The following is a 19,933-nucleotide window of genomic DNA, read 5'->3' on the forward strand; positions in this document are numbered from 1 at the left end:
CCTCTCTAGGGGGACAAATTCCTCTCAGCTGCCCTGAAGGCAGAACTTCAGCTGCAGAGAATTTCTAACCACTCACAACATCCCAGATGATCTGTCAAGGAAATGGCTGCAGTTCCTCCTGTGATGGCAAAACTTCACAAATTTTAAAAAATGTACTTTTCTTTCTCCCAAAGTTGGTTACAGTGGGCAAGTACAGGCCTTTGATAATCATTTTGGGTCAATGACCTTTTGGCAGAACTGGAAAATATTACAGATATTATAAATAATAAGAAAGTACAGAGTCAGTCTAATTCAGCAAGTATTTTGCATATAATGTTTGAGCTTCAGTTGCAAACATTTGCTGCCATCATGTTTTGTTGTGTGGTCCCTGAAGTCTGAAATGATCACTCGTTTTGAAGCTGATACTGGTGCCTATGTCAAGTTTTTTTTCTAATCTCTCAATGTGTGTGGTCGTATGATACAATGTTATTTCAGTACACAGACTATGGTGTAGCAGTGAGTGATCTGGCATCCTGAATATACATGTTAAATGTGTATGACAATATGATTGTTAAATCATTTTGGAATAATATCTGAGGGTTGAAAGCACTAGTGAATACATCATTACCAGCATTTGCTGTCTAAATCTAAAGAAGCTGTGGTTCTACTCTAAAATTATGAAATTCAGTATTGTTACCAAGGTGGACCAAGTGTTTTTTTTATGATCTTTATGTTTCCATCTGCTGATATATGTATCTGTCACAACTTCTGAAACTACATTTTCCTTTGGTGACTGGGTCCATGGCTGAAGATTATACTTGCCACAATGGACAAATACATGGAATGCAAAGCACAAAAACAACCACATCTCAATCTTGCAACATCCTTATAATTCCCGTTCTTGCATGTACTTATTTAGTTTTCTTATGAAAGCGTACAAATTATTTGTTTCAATCAAGTCCTGCGGCAGCTAGTTTCTAACTACTCTGAATAATCCTGGCTATTAACTTTGACCAGAAACTCTACTGAGCCAACTATATAATGACTGTGGCTGTAAGAACAGAGGCTTATGAGTTCAAGCAGCATTTGCTTAGCAGTAACATACTTAGCTTGGGTTCCACAAGGGTTACTCATCTCTTGACTTCATTACAGCCTTGATTCAAATATGGGCAAAAGAGCTGAACTCCAGGGATGAAGTGACTGAATATGGCATCAAAGAGCCCTAATTAAACTGTAGTCGATGGGAATGGGAGGGGGGAGACAACAATTCTCCACTGGTTGAAGTCAAACCTAGCATAAAGGAAGATGGTTGTTGGAGGTCAAACAGCTCAGTTCCTGGACCTCACTGCAGGAACTCCTCAAAGTAGTGACCTAGGCCCAACTTCAGCTGCTTCATTAATGACCTTCCCTCTTTCATAAGGAATTGTGGATCTTCATTGATGATTACATAATGTTGAGCACCATTCATGAAGCCCTCAGATACAGAAGTAGTCCATGTCCAAATGCAGCAAGCTGAGTGGTCCTAGTGGAACTGGCGGGTAAAAGTGCTTAATGCCAGAAGCAAATGAACATTCTGGCTGCCAAGGAAACATGAGCACTGAAAATGAATCATTTCCACACTGTTTGCATATCGTGGCCCAACTTTAAAATCCACCCCTGTATAGGTGTATAAGATGTTGAGAGGTATTGATTGAGTGGATAGTCAGAGGCTTTTTCCCAGGGCTGAAATGGTTGCCACAAGAGGACACGTGTTTAAGGTGCTGGGGAGTAGGTACTGAGGAGATGTCAGGGGTAAGTTTTTCACTGAGAGAGTGGTGGGTGCGTGGAATGAGCTGCTGGCAACGGTGGTGGAGGCGGATTTGAAAGGGTCTTTTAAGAGACTTTTGGATAAGTACATGAAGCTTAATAAGATAGAGGGTCATAGGTAAGCCTAATAACCTCTAAGGGAGGGACATGTTCGGCATAACTTTGTGGGCCAAAGGGCCTGTATTGTGCTATAGTTTTTCTATGTTTCTATATCAAATTGTGTTCCTTCTGGGCTAGTCCCCACATTATACATTTACTAGTGCTTGGTTTTGAAAGGATCTCTACATGTAAAAGACATTATACAGCTACAGTTTCATCACCAGATAACAGGAAAATTAAAATATACAATTTAAAAGTAGGGTAACCAATGATTACAATAACTGGTTTGTGTCAGCTTTATTACTATTTGTTTTGGCAGTGCTTCATTGGCACATTTCAGACCAACTCATATCTTAGCACTTTTTTCCTCTCTCCTTTTTCATATTTTATTAATGGTGTGATTTGAGTTTACTCTGCATATGTATTGTGTAAACGATGTAACTCTATAACCAATAACATTTGGGTGGCATTGATACTATTTTTACTCACTTTGATATGTGTTTGTGAAAGGTACCATGATTTAACATTTCTTGGCTCTTCCAGGCTTTGAAACATTGAATAGGTATCAATGCAGAAAGGTGTGCACCAGGATGATGAGGCATTGTCATACAGTTGAACTAAAATTTGTAGCAAGTAGAATAGGATGTTGAAATGGCAAACACTCAACAAGCCACACTGAAATCTTTACAATGATTGATGTGCCACACTGAATGACATTTATTTTAGCTTAACATACTTTAAAAAAAGGGCTTTATTTTCTAATGAAAATGAAAGTTTTACCTACGTACCTTCGTGGCAAATCCTCATGACTAGGGGCAGAGTTCTCTGACCTTGCCTGTGCCTAGGATTATCTGTTCCAGCTGATGTTAAAGGAGATTTGTCTAAGTGCCAAATTCTCTGTTCTTGCTGGCAACACTAAAAGGCATGCAAGACCAGACAATTCTGGCCTAGCCTAAAATTAGGGCACTGTTAGTCTCCAGTGTAATTAATTATCTAAGATTTTACCTTATCTACTGCTGAAACTCTCTTCATAACTTTGTTCCTTCTAGGCTTGATTATTCCAATGCACTCCTGATTAGTTTCCCACGTTCTACTCTCCATAAACCGGGGGTCATCCAAAACTCTACTGCCCATGCCCTAACTTGCACCAATCGTGTTCCCCTATTGCCTCTGTGCTTGTTGACCTATGTCAGTTGCCAGTATTGCAACATTTTTATCTTAAAATTCACATCCTTCTTTTCAAATCCCCACATTGCCATCTCCTTTCAAGAACAAAGAACAAAGAACAACCCAGCACGGGAAACAGGCCCTTCGGCCCAACAAGCCCACGCCGCCGCATCACCCTACACCTATTCTACCCTGCGTGTCTACGAATGGAACCCCTAACTTAGCCAGATTCAGGGGAGAATAGTGTCAATTTGGTAAAACCAATCAGCCTAAGAGCACATCTTTGGGGTGTGAGAGGAAACCGGAGCGCCCGGAGGAAACCCACCTAACCACAGGGAGAATGCACAAACTCCCACAGACACAGGCCCAAATCCATGTATCTGCACAGCCAGCAGTGCTAGTCACCGAGCTGTTGTGGCGCCCATCTACCGGTCCACAATCAAGCACACACACCGACACGAAGTACTAGGCCACTCCCGGAACCTCCAAGAGCAGCCCACGCACGACCCACCGTGTGCATGCCCCTCGTTTGATGAGGTGGACCTCCACCTGCGGAATAAAAATACAAAAACGTTAACTTACAGGTCTGCATTTCCGGTGCCTCCCGAGGTTCTGACCTTATTTAATAGCCCCTACTATAACCCTCCATCCTCGTTTCACTCATGTGTCTGTCTAACTGAACCTTAAACGAGTCCAACGTTCCTGCCTCCGCCACCCTCCTCGGTAGCGCGTTCCATACCCCCACAACTCTCTGCGTAAAGAACCTTCCTCTCACATCCAAATTATACCTCTCCCCCCTCACCCTTAAATCATGACCTCTTGTGTTTGTACCCAGTGTAGGGAGCAGTCTCTCACTATTAACTCTATCTATTCCCTTCAGTATCTTTTATACCTCTATCATGTCCCCCCTCAACCTCTGTCTTTCCAAGGGGAAAAGTCCCAGTTTCTCCAACCTTTCCTCGTAACCCAGCCCCTCCATGCCAGGCAACATCCTGGTAAACCTCCTCTGAACCCTCTCCAGAGCCTCCACGTCCTTCCAGTAGTAAGGTGACCAGAACCTACCTCTGTAACCTCTTCCAGCCCAACAACTTCCTGAGATATTTGCACTCCACTAATTCTGACTTCTTGTGCATTCTGATTTTAGCCGCCCTGACAGCGGAGCAAATAAAGGTGAGCCTTGAGTTGCTTAGGCCCCAAGCTCTGGAATACCCCCCAGACACTTTGCTTTCCTCCTTTAAGGCCCTACTTAAAACCTACACCTTTGTCCAAATCTTTGGTGACTTGACCTAAGGGGTGGGAATTTCATGGCCTCACTCGACCCCAAGACAGGAAAATCCTGCCCGAGGTCATCTGACCTTCCTGTTGTCCGCTCCAATCCCTGGGGATGTGGCAGGCGGGGCAGTAGAATTCCGGCAAATATCTCCATTTTTGTGGCTCAGTGTCATACTTTGTCATACTTTTCCATGAAGTACCTTGAGGCAGTTTGTCATGTTAAATGTGTTATTTAATAGAAGTTGTTGCTGCCCATTCCTTTTTCAGTAATACACATTCGGCCTGATTTTGTCTATTACTGCAAAGGGTGAACTGAATGGACGGTCAGTTGCTACCACCTGTTTCACTGAATGTTAAAAGCATGTCGATTGATTTTTTTTCCCCTATTCTACAACATACACAGATCGCTTGTTATGTGTATCTACTGCTAATAACAAGAGCTGTATATTACAATCCCTCAGGTCACACTGTCATTTACCTAGATATTGAGCTGTTAAGCTACAGTTCTCCCATATAAAATAGGAATAAGACTTTTCAGAAAAGAAAATATAAAGTTCAAGGCTTCACTGAGGTAAACCACTGTCTGTTAAGAGATTTCCAGGCAAGAATTTCATAAAGATAAAATAACTATTGCTACAGTAATAAAATTTCAATGGGTAACCATAGCAACAATACAAATCAGAGATATTGTATTTATTTGTCAGAATTAATTGGATATGAGCAAATATCATTCTGTTTCAGAGTTTCTGCATACATATTAAAGATATTTTCATGTTGTGGCTGTGGTATTTGCTTAAATCAATTTTGTCTCTTTTCCGGAAATTAAATATAAATATATTTTTAAATGAGCCATGTTGAAGTTGTTGTTGAGAATTTCCAGCAGCGATTTAGACTTTCAACCAAAGGAAATTTGCCGAGTTGTTTTTGTTCTCTCTCTAGGACTTTTTTTTTTGCCTTTCTGGTTTCCACCACAGTGGGGGCTGATTTTTGCTGAACACTGTTCACTGTCCCAGGCTGCCCTGTGGGCCCTCCTCCAAACATGCCATTCCTCATTGCTGAGGCTGGACAAGTACTGGCAAGCTAATTGACTTAGAGGGACAGAAGAGCTGAGCCCATTTTGTCCTCGAGCTATTACTGATTACTGCACACAGCAAGAAAGAAACCAAAATGTTTAAAGTTCATTTGTTGTCGCTCAAGACATTTTTATAGGTATTGCGATTTCAAACATCCTTCAGTTGTCCAGTGGACCAAATTACTATCGGCGAACTGGCTGAGATCTGTATCACGAAGTCCCGTTCAATTCTAGGATCAACAGAAGTGATTTACAACACTTTTGATTTTAATCTCTGTGGCTCACTGGGGCATGGAAGCAAAAGAAATGTGAGCCTCAGACAGAATTTTATTTGTGTTGGTATTGAATCACTACAAATATTATTTTTCAAACATTTTAGATCTGATTTTGGGTCATAGTCAATGTGCAAAGATTCCCTGGCCATACATGATAAAACTGTGAAATGGTCTTTTTATTCTACAGGAGAAAATGACCATGATGCCAACAATAGCAACAAAGATTTAGAGGAAGATAAAGTATACAACTGTACATATTATGACACTCTGTTTTGACTCTGAATGGACGTAGGGCAGCAATGATTTTTGGATTGGCAATTGCTTCGATGCTGCTCCAAATGCCATTGGCCCGAGTCTTGAGAGGTTAGGGGGACCTATGCTTTTGAATTGAATAGTGATTTTTCAAGGCTTGATGATCACCAACAGTGACCGTTTGATGCTACCAAATGTCTAGCCGCTTTCCACTATTAGTATAGCCACACCCGCCTTGCTGCCTCACCAATGTCTTTGATTATCTGTGGTGCCTTGCAGTGTGCTAATTAGCTGCCAAATCTTCCACTTAAAAATTGTGACTTCTCTTGAAAAGTACTTCACTTGGCTGTAAAGCATTTTGAGATAGACCTAGGTCATAAAGTGTGCTATTTCTTAAGTGTCGTGGAAGCCTGTAAAGAGCTTGCTATAGTGTTGAAATTGGGAATAAAGACTGGAAATCTCTTTAAATCAAATGGCCAGTGTTAACTGTTGACAGTATCAGTGCTAAAATTACATGTGCAACATCCCCAGGATGTGGTTGTACATTGTTCACATTCTATAATTTGATGCAGTATCTTGTTTTGATTTGTAAACACCTGAAATATTTTGTGACAGTGAACTACCATAATAACCTTTTATGTTACACTTGCTATTGAGAGAGTTCCCTGACATTGATATTATTCCTAAGTCCTCAGGGTGTGTGTGGAATGGTAGACTAGAATGGACTCTCACCTTTGTGACCCATGTTGGGATGCTGTTGAGATTGGTTCACTCTCTTGCCTTTACAATGAGTTGGGCAGATTCTGCCCAGCTCCTATTGACTGGAGCCCACAATGCACAACTGTCATTTGCTGGCAATCTCTCTCAGAAAGGACATAAAGATGGTTGGCAGAATGCTCTGACATGGGGCTAAGTCCTGGGATGGGGATGGATACAGAGATTGTTTCCTGTTGCAAAGGCTGATGTTATACCATGCCATATCTTCTAACCCTAACCTCATGAACTATGCATCCAAGATTTTAATGCTGTATTCAGTGGTGTATTCATTGCATGCATCCCACCATCATTTGGGGTGGCAAGGTGGCACAGTGGGTTAGCACTGCGGCCTCACGACACCAGTGATCCAGTTCAATTCCCACTTTGGGTCACTGTCTCTATGGAGTCTGCACATTCTCCCCATGTCATAACATAAGAAAACATAACATAAGAAATAGGAGCAAGAGTAGGCCATCTAGCCCTTCGAGCCTGCCCCGCCATTCAATAAGATCATGGCTGATCTGTCGTGGCTCAGTTCCACATTCCCGCCCTCTCCCCATAACCCTTAATCCCCTCTCATCAAAAATCCATCAACCCGCGTCTTAAAAATATTTAGTGAGGTAGCCTCCACCACTTCAACGGGCAGAGAATTCCAGAGATTCACCAGCCTTTGAGTGAAGAAGTTCCTCCTCAACTCCGTTCTAAACCGCCTCCCCTTTATCTTGAGGCTGTGCCCTCTAGTCCTACTGTCTTTTTTGAGCGGGAAGAGTCTCTTCACCTCTATCCTATCCATCCCATTCATCATCTTATACGTTTCAGTGAGATCTCCCCTCATTCTTCTAAACTCTAACGAGTACAAGCCTAGTTTATTCAGCCTCTCCTCATAGCTCAACCCCCTCAACTCCGGTATCAGCCTAGTAAACCTCCTCTGCACTCCCTCCAAGGCCAAAATATCTTTGTGCAGGTGCGACGCCCAAAACTGCACACAGTACTCCAGCTGCGGCCTCACCAATGCCCTATACAGCTGCAGCAAGACCTCCCTACTTTTATATTCAATCCCCCTCGCTATGAAGGCCAGCATCCCATTCGCCTTCCTGACCACCTGCTGCACCTGCAAGCTGGGTTTTTGCGACTCATGCACAAGGACCCCGAGGTCCCTCTGCACCGTCGCCTGCTGCAGTTTTTCGCCACGTAAGTAATAGTCCTTCCTACCATTATTCCTACCAAAGTGGACCACCTCACACTTGCCAACATTAAATTCCATTTGCCATTTCCTGGCCCATTCGCCCAGCCTATCTAGATCCTTCTGCAGAATTTCCACACCCTCCGCACAATTTGCCGTTCCCCCAATCTTGGTGTCATCAGCAAATTTCGACACCCTACGCTCGGTTCCCTCCTCCAGATCATCTATATGAATGGTAAAAAGCTGAGGCCCCAGCACCGACCCCTGGGGCACTCCACTAGTCACCATCCACCAATCCGAATAGCACCCGTTGACCCCCACTCTCTGCCTCCTATTTGACAACCAATCCTCTATCCATGCTAACACCCTACCCCCAACTCCATGTCCCTCGACCTTCTGCAATAACCTCTTGTGAGGTACTTTGTCAAACGCCTTCTGAAAATCCAGAAAGACCACATCCACCGGCTCTCCTCTATCCACCGCCCTAGACACATCCTCATAGAACTCCAGTAAATTTGTCAGACACGACTTCCCTTTAATGAAACCATGCTGCGTCTGCTCTATCAAGCAATTCCCTTCAAGATGCCTCGCAATTTCCTCCTTAATGACGGATTCTAACATTTTACCTACCACAGACGTTAAACTAACCGGCCTATAATTCCCCGCCTTTTGCCTGGCACCCTTCTTAAACAACGGCGTAACATTAGCCGCTTTCCAATCTTCCGGCACTTCCCCAGAATCCAGCGACGTCTGGAAAATAACCACCAAGGCATCCACTATCACCTCCGCCATTTCTTTCAGAACCTTCGGATGCATTCCATCCGGTCCTGGGAACTTGTCCACAATCAGCCCCTCCAGTCTGTCGAGCACCGCCTCTCTAGTAACAGTAATGTCATTAAGACCCTCCAGTCCTACCACCTTTCCATCGCTAACACCCGGCAAATTATTCACGTCCTCCTCTGTGAAGACAGAAACAAAAAAGTTATTCAATACCTTAGCCATATCCCCATCCCCTACCACTAGGTCCCCTTTCTCATCCTCTAAAGGACCAACGTTCACCCTAGCCAGCCTCTTCCTTTTTATATATTTATAAAAACTCTTGCTATCCTTTTTTATATTAAGCGCTAGCCCAGCTTCATAGTTTCTCCTACCCTTCTTTATCAACTTCTTTGTCAATCTTTGTTGACATTTAAACCTCTCCCAATCCTCTTCTCGCCCACTACTCTTAGCTACTCTAAATTCCTCCGCTTTTAATTTAACACTTTCCTTCACCTCCTTCGTTATCCACGGCTTATTACCTCTCCTCCTACGGTCCTTTTTGACCATCGGAATAAATTTCCGCTGAGCACCAAGAAAGATCTCCTTAAAGATCCTCCACTGTTCCTCAGCAGACCCTCCCTCCAACGCGCTCCCCCAGTCAACATTCGCCAATTCTTCTCTCATCCTACCATACTCCCCTCTGTTCAAACAAAGGACGCGTGTCCGGGAACCCACTTTCTCCTCCTCCACCTGCACCAGAAACTCCACCATACAATGATCACTCTCTCCAAGAGGATCCTTCACCGCAAGGTCCCTAATTCTACCCGCCTCATTACATAGCACCAGATCCAAGATAGCTCGCTCCCTCGTCGGCGCCAACACACACTGTTCGAGGAAACTATCCCGGCAGCATTCCAAGAACTCCTCCTCGAGCCCACCGCGTCCAACATGGGTCGACCAATCAATATGCAAATTGAAATCCACCATAACTACGGCCGTCCCATTCCTGCATGCCGCACTTATTTGCGCGTTAACAGCCCGCCCCACCTCCAGATCATTATTCGGGGGCCTATAGAGGACACCTACCAGCGTCTTCCTCCCTTTGCTGTTCCTAATCTCCACCCACAACGATTCCACGTTCTGCTCCTTGGCTCCAATATCATCCCTTGCTACCACCCTGATGCTATCCTTAATCAGCAGAGCTACGCCACCCACTTTTCCCTCCTGCCTATCCTTCCTAAACACTTGATAGCCCTGTACATTCAGCTCCCAGTCCCTGTCACCTTGCAGCCACGTCTCTGTAATGGCCACCAGATCGTATCCATTTGTGTTGATCTGCGCCCGTGGGTTTCTTCCAGGTGCTCTAGTTTCCTCCCACAGTCCAAAGATGTGCAGGTTAGGCTGATTGGCCATGCTAAATTGCCTCGTTGACATTATCAAGGAGACTAACTAGACCAAATGCATGGAGTTATGGGGATAGAACCTAGGTGGAATTGTGGTCAGTGCAGACTCAACGGGCCAAATAGCCTCCTCTGCACTGTAAGATTCTATGATACTATGATATGTGGGTGCCATTTTGAAAAAATGCCCACCATCATCCAACCACCATCAAAGAAAGAAGATGGGCCTCCTGAAATATAAAATAGATTTCAAGGAACACTCTGAGGCTGGAAGATGGACCTCCTCGATGGCACTGAAGTTGGAAGATCCACCTGATAGATCTTCCCTCCACTCACTGTGTGGTGTTCTGGGGTCACTGGTGACCTCCATTCCAAACTCCAAAAGCAGCTCCAAACATTCCTCAGGAAAATCCCAACTTCTTCACGTCACATTATTCCAAATGTGCTCTGAACCGGTCTGTTTTCCTGCTGTTATCACAGAGAACCGGGTGTGGGAGGAAGCTCCCTGTCAGGACTTCATCTACATCCCGTTAGAGGAACGCAAATCAGTTTCATACCAGTCACCAGCGGGTTTCCCGATCAGCCATGATGTGCATCACGCTGGCATAACACATACTGAAATCTGACCTGCACTGCCCACACCCTTGCCATTGAACCCAACAGCAGCAGTGGCATGGGAGAAATCATGGGAATGGAAGAATTCCAAGAGTTATGGCGAGGGATACTCAAGTCATAATGATGCCCACAGTATCTGCATCCAGCATTTCAATACTTCACCTTGGGCTTCTTAATGAATAACTTCAATGTGTGGGAAATGGAGAAATGCCACACTGATGCAATAGAGAGCTCTCTTTTACATGTAACGTCACTGGTGCAGAGTAGAGGAAATTTCACTCTGCATCTTATCATCCTTCCCGATTCTCTATTTGTTCGTGCTGATAAGAGGGTCTGGAAATGAGAAGATGCTCTGTCTCCCACCATCCCTCACATTGATGAGTACAAACCTCACAAGAATGTTCAAAAAATGATAACTTGACCACTTATAATTATAGACTATGGTCAGCAGCAAGGCTAAATCTTCCAGGTTTCACAGCACTAGCAGCGCTGATGCTAAGACTAGCAGAATATCTCATTGGCAAAGTGGGGGTTCTAATGTGTTGAGTACTTGTGTAAGAGCTGCTATGACTCACCTTTCAGTAAATGTTTTACAATATTTGTTAATTACAGGACAACTTACAAATTAAACCATTTAGATTCTTTTTGGGATGTGAGCATCACTAGCTACGCCAGCATTTGTTGCACATTTCTAAATTCCCTTGAGATGATAGTGGTGACCTGTTTTCATGAACCAGAGCAATCTATTTGGTGTATAGGTATATCTACTGTGCTGTTAGGAAGAGAGTTCCCGGATTTAGAGTGAGGGACAGTGAATGAATAGCAATACAATTCCATCTCAGGATGGTGTGTAGCTTGGAGTGGAACTTACAGTGGTGTTGTTGCCATGCTTGCTGTCCTGGTCATTCTAGGTGGTAGGGGTCCTGAGTTTGAAAAGTTCTGTTGAAGGAGCTTTCGTGAGTTACTTCAATGCATCTTGTAGATGGTACATTGCTGGCACTGTGCTTTGGAGATGGAGGGAGTGAATATTAAAAGCAGTGGATGGGGAACCAATAAAGTGACTGCTTTGCAATGGACAGGGTTGAGCTTCTTGAGTGTTTTTGGACTTGCACTCATCCAGGAAATTGGGAGATATTCCATCATATGCCTGATTTTGCCTTTGGAGATGGTGGAAAGGCTTTTGGGGTTGGAGAGGTAAGTTACCATAAAATTCACAGCCTTGGACCTGTTCTTATCATCATAGTATTTATCCAGTAGGTGTAGTTCAATTTCTGGTCAATGGTAATTACCAGGATGTTGATAGTGGTAATGCTTTTGAATGTCAATTGCAAATGAGTAGATTATTTATTGTTGGAGATGGTCATTGCCTGGCACTTCTCAGGCATAAATGTTACTTGCCACTTATCAGCCCAAGCCTGGGTATTGTCCAGATCTTGCTGTAAATCGACGCTGATTGCTTCAACTGATTGATTAACTACCTGCAAATGATATTTAATACTGTGTAATCATAAGTGAACGTTTCGACTTCTGACCTTATAATAGAGGGTGTGGGGTGGTCATTGATGAAGCAGCTAAAGATAGTTGGGCCTAGAACACTGCCCAGAGGAACCATTGCAATGATGTACTGAGGCTAAGATGATTGGTCGCGAGCAATCATAATCATCATTCTTTGCACCAAACAGTGGAGTGTTTTACCCTGATTCCTATTGTCCCATCATTTCCCATTGTATATCCTCTAGTCATCATGAAGTTGTTGTCTTACTAAAACTGATAGAGTGGCAGCATGTTTGATATGTATAATGTGACGATACAAAACCTAAAGTGAATTACTTTGAAATGTAGGATAGTGATAAAGATATAATGAGAATATATAACATTTTAAATATATAACATGAAAAATGTATTCCTCAATAAAGGAACATCTAAATTATATATACAATCAGAGTCAATTGCCTTCACCTATCTCTGTGCTTTGATTATATCTTTAAATCCAACATTGATTCTTTGATTCATACGAGCCACTGAAATGTTGGTTTGACATTTCTGGCAGACAGATGCAGCTCTGATGTATGATGCAGTGTACGTGGTGTCTGTCGCTTTCCGAAAAGCATTTCAAATGACAGTCAGCTCTTTACAGTGTCACCGGCACAAGCCATGGCGTTTTGGAGCCAGGTTTATGAAACTCATCAAAGAGGCAAGTAAACTATTTATCTCCAGTAATTTTTTTTCTGTGCCCATATATTTTCACCTTAGTGTATATGTTTAAGTAGTTACAGGATCAGTAACTGTTGCAGAATTCCAGGGTTAATATTGGTTTACCTTCTAATACTTGGAGAAATAAATACAGATCCAAGATTATTAACTTACTCACCGAGAAGAATCATAGCATCATGTAATCCCTATAGTGCAGAAGGACGCCATTCGGTCCATCGAGCCTGCACTGAAAATAATCCCATCCAGGCCCTATCTCCCTAACCCCATGTATTTACCCTGCTAGTCCCCCTGACACTAAGGATTAATTTAGCATGGCCAATCAACTTAACCTGCACTACTTTGGACTGTGGGAGGAAACCGGAACACCCGGAGAAAACCCATGCAGATACAGGGAGAACATTCAAACTCCACACTATCAGTCGCCCGAGGCCAGAATTGAACCCTGATCCCTGATCTGTGAGACAGCAGTGTGCCACTGTGCCGCAGCTATTTAAAATAAAGTACTGCTGATGCTGCTGTCATGGTTTGCCAACATGCTAAAATACCATAGGTTATGTTTCTTTCCCAATTTTCCTTTCCATTGACTTTCACTTGTCTCCTAACCAAACCTACTGGGAGACAATACAAAACAATAAATACTTTACAATGTAAATAACTGGAAGGAGAGATTTTAGGAAGCAACTGACAAATGAAGTTGATAAAACAAACATTTCTTAAGCAAGTTTTGTACATTGTCATGTTTCAGCTGAGTGACACCCAGGGGGTGATTCCCTCACCCCACGCACTCAGGCGCGGATTGTGCTGAGGGCAGAGAATTTCACACGGGGGAGCTGCCAACAAGAACTCCCTTTGGGATTCTCCCAGCCCCTGCACCCAGATTAATCTAGTTCCTGCCCAGAGAGGGCAAGAACAGGATTAGCATTAGTAAATATTTGTTTAACTATGTTCCTCATCAGTTTCAATCCAGAATCTCTCTGCTCTTGGGATTCTCAGATCCTGGGGTGCAGCAGGAACCTGCATGAACCATTTCTGGCCTCCACAAACAGAGACCAGTCAGGGGGGTCAGAAGTAATTGAAGCCCCTGGGTGGAGGGGAAAATGGCTGGGTAGTGCCCTAGCAATGCCAACTAGGGAACAGAGTCTGAAGTGGAACCCATTTGGAAGCCTCAATCCCTCGATGCCAGCAATCTACATTTGGTGGTGTGGAAGGGCAGATCAGGCCAGTGATCTATGTTGGTGGGGGTGGGGAAACATGCCATTAATTGGGGTGATGGCTCCCAATGTCCAAGGCGGGGAGGAAGATCTTCAATTTCATTCTGAGTTTAGGGTGCCCTTTAAAAATAGAGCCTGATCTCTGTGAAGCCGGGCTTGCCAGCCTGTTTCGCCTCCACCCATCTTCAGACTAGTACAAAACTCACCCCCGCCCAATGCGGGAAAATCACGTTACTATTCATGTCGGACATGCCGACGCAATATGCACCGGTATTGCCCAAAATGACAACAGTCGATTTTTTTAGAAAAACCTGCCCCCAGTGGGGTTATTGCTGTGTAAGCCATTTGATAAAATGGTCCAGCTAACCTGCTTCATTTCAGCAATGGATGAAGTAACATAATCCAAGGTACCTAGGAATAATCCATAGGCATTTTGCTGAATTTTTGTAAAAAAGCATTGTCATAGACACCTTGGGGTGTCAGAATGCAAGGAATATCTTACTTTAGAATCTTGTGACTTACCAAAGAATATAGCACTATTCAGTGCCACAATTATTTAGGGATTACAGCATAATATTGTAAAATATATTCTATGCAATAATTTCAGCTCTTGATCTGGATTTGACATCTTCAATTTCTTAATTGTCTTTATTGGCTGAATTTAAAATTATTTGTAACACTCAAAATCTGAATAAATTTTTTTTATTGTGGAAAAGGAGGAGGAAGATATTCAGTGTCCCAAGTTAAAGAGTAATTTGCTTTTTAGCAATGACTTAAACTATTTGGCAGCCTGGTGATTTGGTATTGGTGCTCCGGGCATTTTGTGTTGATTTATGTGACTGGCATTCAAACCTTAAGCATAGGTTAATATTATGGAGAATGTGTTCTGTTCAGTCCTCTATCTAATTTGTGCTGGTGAAGGGGTTAATGACCATTGAAATAATGTACACCAGTGCCAGTAAAATCTGCACATTTATTTGTGTTCCATTTGAGATGAAAGCTTTTGTTTTCCTAGTCTTCCCGTGTGGCAAAATAGGCTAATAAGAGTTGAAGAACAGAAAATATTCAATATTCCAGAATAAAGGGAGTGATAATGATTACTGCATAGAACATTCCAGGCAATTTTTTGAATGATTTTGTGCTCTGGGTAAATATTGATGTCTGGAAAATTGAGCCAGGCACACATTGAGTGAGCTGACCCGAGGGCCCCAGTTGCTTATTTGCACTCCTGGCATGAATGTCTGAACTGTGAGGGCTAAGTTTTAAAATGTACCCCTCTGTGCCCATTGAAGTGTAAACCGATACTGACTTGGAGATCTATGCACTGTACAAACAGTGCATATAAATGATTGGCTAACCCTGTTGTTCAGTCTGGTGTAAATGAAGTGAGACTGACTACCTTTGCAATGTTGCCCCTTAGACTCAGTGGGATGGCCTGACTGGACGCATCACCTTCAATAAAACTGATGGTCTGCGGAAAGATTTCAATTTGGATATTATAAGTCTGAAGGAGGAAGGTCTGGAACAGGTAAACATAAGTTTTTCCCTTACTAACTGCCTTCTCGACATGTATTTTTTTTTTGCTTGATCATTGGTTTAAGTTTAGTCATCTTAAAGGAAAGCTATTTCTGTCATTGTTGAAAATCTTTGTTGTCTGGACAGAAGTTTTGTATTGGTGATCTAAGAACCCAAGCTCCTTTTTTTTCACTATTCACCATGCGTGTGAGCGTATTTAGTTTGATTCAATTGGTAACACTCTAAGTCAGCAGATTGTGGGTTGAAGATCCAATTTAGCTCCTGAGCATATTATCAAGAGTGACACTCCGTGGCATGCTGAAGGAGAACTGCATTATCAAAAGTGTTGTCTATCGGACCAAACAATAAATTGAGCTCTGTTTGCCTCTCTCAGGAGTTCAGGTGGATGTTAATATCCCATGACACCAGGCAAACAGCAGAGTGTCCTGGCTGAACTGCATTCTTGATGTACACTACTAAAAATGTTACTGAGTTAATCACCAAAATGCTTTTGTGGAATTTTGCAAAGTGCCCACTGCATTCGTATTTCACAGGCAAAAATTATTTCAGTATAATTTATTATTTGTCATATGTTTCAAGAAATGCACAAAATAGCTGCAAATCTTCCTGCATATGTTTTGCATTTCTTTAAAAATAGCTCAATTTAGTCATTGTGAATAATTGACACATTTTTGTTTATGATGGATTATTTCGAAATAGTACAGACAGTGTCAAAATTCAGGGCTGTACCAACTCGTCAATCATCAATTAGACAATATAATAGTCTGGTATGCTAAAAGCACTAATAGATAGTTCCTATGGAACAATGTGAGTTTACTATGCTGCTAACTATGACATACAAAGCCTTTATTTATATTCTGCCCATAGGTGTGTCCCTGATAGCTGTAATGAAAACCAAAAATGCTGAAAGCGAGAGTCTGTGGAAAGAGTAGAGTTTGCATTTGACATTGTATGATCTTTTATCAGAAATTCTGGGAGATCCCTGCTGTCTCTGATAGCTATATGGTTAAGCATAAATTTCTTGCGTCACAAATGTTGAGCTTCAAAATGTGCTAAACATTATTTCAATGCTTATGTGGTTTACTATCACTACTCCTGCCATCGCCACCACCACACCTAACACACCCACACACACACCCACACACACACCCACACACACACACACCCACACACACCCACACCCACACACACCCACACCCACACACACCCACACACACTTGGGCCACAAATGCTCCCCACAATCCCCATCTGTGTTCTATTTATACCAGGCCAGTTAGTCACCAAACGTTCAGGAATTTCTGTTTATATTTATCAACCTGCACTATTAGTTCAAGCAAGGCTAATTAGAGACTTCATGGTATTAAATAGTCTCAAAAAAATTTGTATTTTATGAAGCTGTTTTATTGCGGGTCAGCACATTGCATTTCAAATGCAGTCATATTTGTAGAAATTGTAAATATTATCCATGGTCCAAAGCTTTGCACCTCCCTCACTTTTTTAATAAACCTGCCTAACAAACATTCTGATCACCCCTCCATTCCTGTCCCTAGTACCTGTAAGTCAAAGGCTAAACTTTCCTTGACATCCTATTTGACCCTGAAACTGTTGACCTCATATGGTCTCCATCACCAAGGCCATGTCTTTAACACTCTTCCCACTTTAAGCACAGTTTCTACTAAAACCATCAGCCGCCCCCCCATAGCTTTGTTCCCTCTGGACTTGACTATTACACTGCTCTTCTGGCAGCCTCCAAGCTTCAACCCTGCATAAAATTACACATCCAAATGGCTGCAGCGCCCATCCTAACTTGCATCAAGTCCTGTTTAGCTCCCACTCCTGTGATCGCCTATCTACATTGGCCCCTGATCCAACAAAGCCTCCACTTTCAAATTCTCATTCTTGTTTTCAAATGTTTTCTCATTTCTAAACATCTGCCCCCATCACCCCCTTCCCCTCTCCAAAAGAAATTCTACAATCCTCCAGAATCTATGCACTCCTCCAAATCTCACGCATATGTTTAGAGTGCTCCAACGTTCAACTGCCTGGACTCTAAGCTCTTTTCTCTCTCAAACGCCACCTCTCCTCTAAAACCACTTGTCCTACTATCTCATCATATGATTCAGATAACCTTCCCCTAAAGCACCTTGAGGCATTTTGCTACATTAAAGATACTATTAAAATTAAAGTTGTTGTTTGCATCCTTTCGGTTGATGTTGATTTTTGATTTTATCTCTGTCAAGCACCTTGGGATAATTTCCTCTATTAAAGGTGCCATATAAATGCTACTGCCTGTTTTCTGTTCAAGGAACTTGACCCACACATTATTTCTTATGGAACTGTCTAATGGAGCATTTATTTATTTACCTAGAAAAGTCAAGGCAATCAATTGGCAGCACATAACACCCAGTAAGTCTAAGTATCAAGGGCTCTAATTTGCACTCTGACCCTATTACATTCAGTGAGCAGAGTAAAGGCAAACTCAGGTTTCCAGGGGTTGAGGGGTGTGCTTCCAGGCGAAGCCAGTGATAATGAACTCAAGAACAGGTGTTCAAAATGTATTAGGCATCAATGCCAATGGCTAGAAATTTACAAAAATATTGACAGTGGAGTTCATTTTTGGTTCCGTCTGAATCTGAGCACAACTACAAGATTTAGCAAACACTGATCAACTAGGAAATCCTGAAGTTGTGGCCTGCCATTCACCTCTCTGCCACAGGCTGGTCTGTGAACCGTACCCAAATGCCAACAATTAGTGAAATCTGTTAATTGGTTGAGAAACTTCTCCTTTCTGCTGTCACATCTTGAGCCTTGTTCATTGTGGTGTAACTGCGTTTTTAACATCAATCTGAGTAATAATTACCACTGAACAACCAATCTGACCTTGGAAAAATAATTTTACGTTTATGGAATTTCGTTAAATAGCTTCATAAAAATTAGTAACAAGATTTTTATACTGGATTTTGAAAAAAACATTTTTTGAAAGTTTGTTTGAGTTTTCAGTTTCTCTCATAAGCCTAAGGGTATGTTCTCATTCTTAGTTTACCCACTATAAAATCTTTATAAAGTGACTGAATTATTAATATCTTTCATGTTCTGCTTGGCTGTCTGTGAAAATTGTTTAATGTGATGGACTGTTTGATGACATCATTGCAGCTTGACATGTGGAAGCCCAATGCAACAATATTACATTTAATTGCAAGTTGAGAGAATTAAAGTTCTCACCATGTTGAATTCACTAGATCACTTAAGGACTTTCTCTGGGTCAAGTGCCTTCATCCCTGACCTCAAAATTTGGGCCAATACTGACCGATGTAAGAGTACCCTTGCCATTTATAGAAAACACTGTAAACCTTGGGAATATTGGCTTATGAACTAGTTATAATAGATTGCATACATCTATTTACTATCATTTCTTTGATTTCTCTTTCCTTTTGTTCTAATATGATAGTAAGATTATTTTACTTTAACAAGCTCCTTTATTTCTTACAAGCCTTCTGGTGGCACTCGTTATCATTACAGTAAAGTATGGCAGAAGGTTTGTACTAAGAGAAGTGACCTGTATTTTGTTTGTGTAGTTTGTATTGTTTCTTGTGTTTAGTTTAGTTCCAATGTAAAGATTTGTTTTTGCATTCAGTGAAACACTTTTGTATCTAAATCTAAAGTAACCTCTAATACAATGTGTGATTCACATTCATGGCTCAGAGAGATGTATTAATTCGAATTTTATTCCTAAATGATGGAATCTGTCACCTTATTTTAAAAGGAATTGCCTGTGGGAAATATACTCAAACCTATTTTTATCCATGCTTATTCTGCTGTCCACTTTACCTCCATTCAACTTCTTGAAAAGACCCAAGTATTTCACCGCTCATCCGCTATCACTACAAACTTTTAGAAATAAGAGCAGCAATCGATGCTCCAAGTCCATGTTAGAATACACATTTTCAGATTTCTGCCTTCCTTCACCATGGGAATACTGTATAACTGCAGTTTCCCTTTAGAATCATTCTGAAAAATCAACTGGCACTGATGAAGTTGATGTAGCATAAGAGCAGCACAATGGAAGAAGGCTATTTAGCTCGTCAAAACTGCCCTACCCCCAGATCAATCAGTTCTTAACTTTGCAATATATGAGGAAATGACATCTTTTAGTTTATTTATGTATTTATTGACTGGTATTTTTTCATTGATTTTGACTAAGGCAACTCGATTTAATCAGCTAAATAATATCAAAACAACACATGTAATCATTGTAATCTGTGGTAATCGGCAACACTGAAGCTCCAAGTTACTGCATTTATTTATGTATAAAACGGTACCGCAACCAAAACAGGTTG

General features: G+C 42.0%; 1 protein-coding gene across 5 annotated transcripts in view; it reads left to right on the forward strand.

Moving 5' to 3' along the window:
* LOC145353312 (glutamate receptor ionotropic, kainate 1) overlaps positions 1-19,933 on the forward strand; it is a 304,940-nt gene that overhangs the window by 208,524 nt on the left and 76,483 nt on the right. For 3 of the 5 annotated variants that reach the window (XM_080203956.1, XM_080203957.1, XM_080203960.1), the window contains exons 7-9: positions 12,686-12,829; positions 15,481-15,588; positions 19,087-19,131. In XM_080203956.1, coding sequence (XP_080060082.1) covers positions 12,686-12,829; positions 15,481-15,588; positions 19,087-19,131 — 297 coding nt within the window. The remainder of the gene's footprint in view (positions 1-12,685; positions 12,830-15,480; positions 15,589-19,086; positions 19,132-19,933) is intronic. The other 2 variants (XM_080203958.1, XM_080203959.1) reach the window with 1 other exon arrangement.

This window comes from Carcharhinus amblyrhynchos, chromosome 15 (assembly GCF_965287045.1).
Source record: "Carcharhinus amblyrhynchos chromosome 15, sCarAmb.v2.hapA, whole genome shotgun sequence".
NCBI lineage: Eukaryota > Metazoa > Chordata > Chondrichthyes > Carcharhiniformes > Carcharhinidae > Carcharhinus > Carcharhinus amblyrhynchos.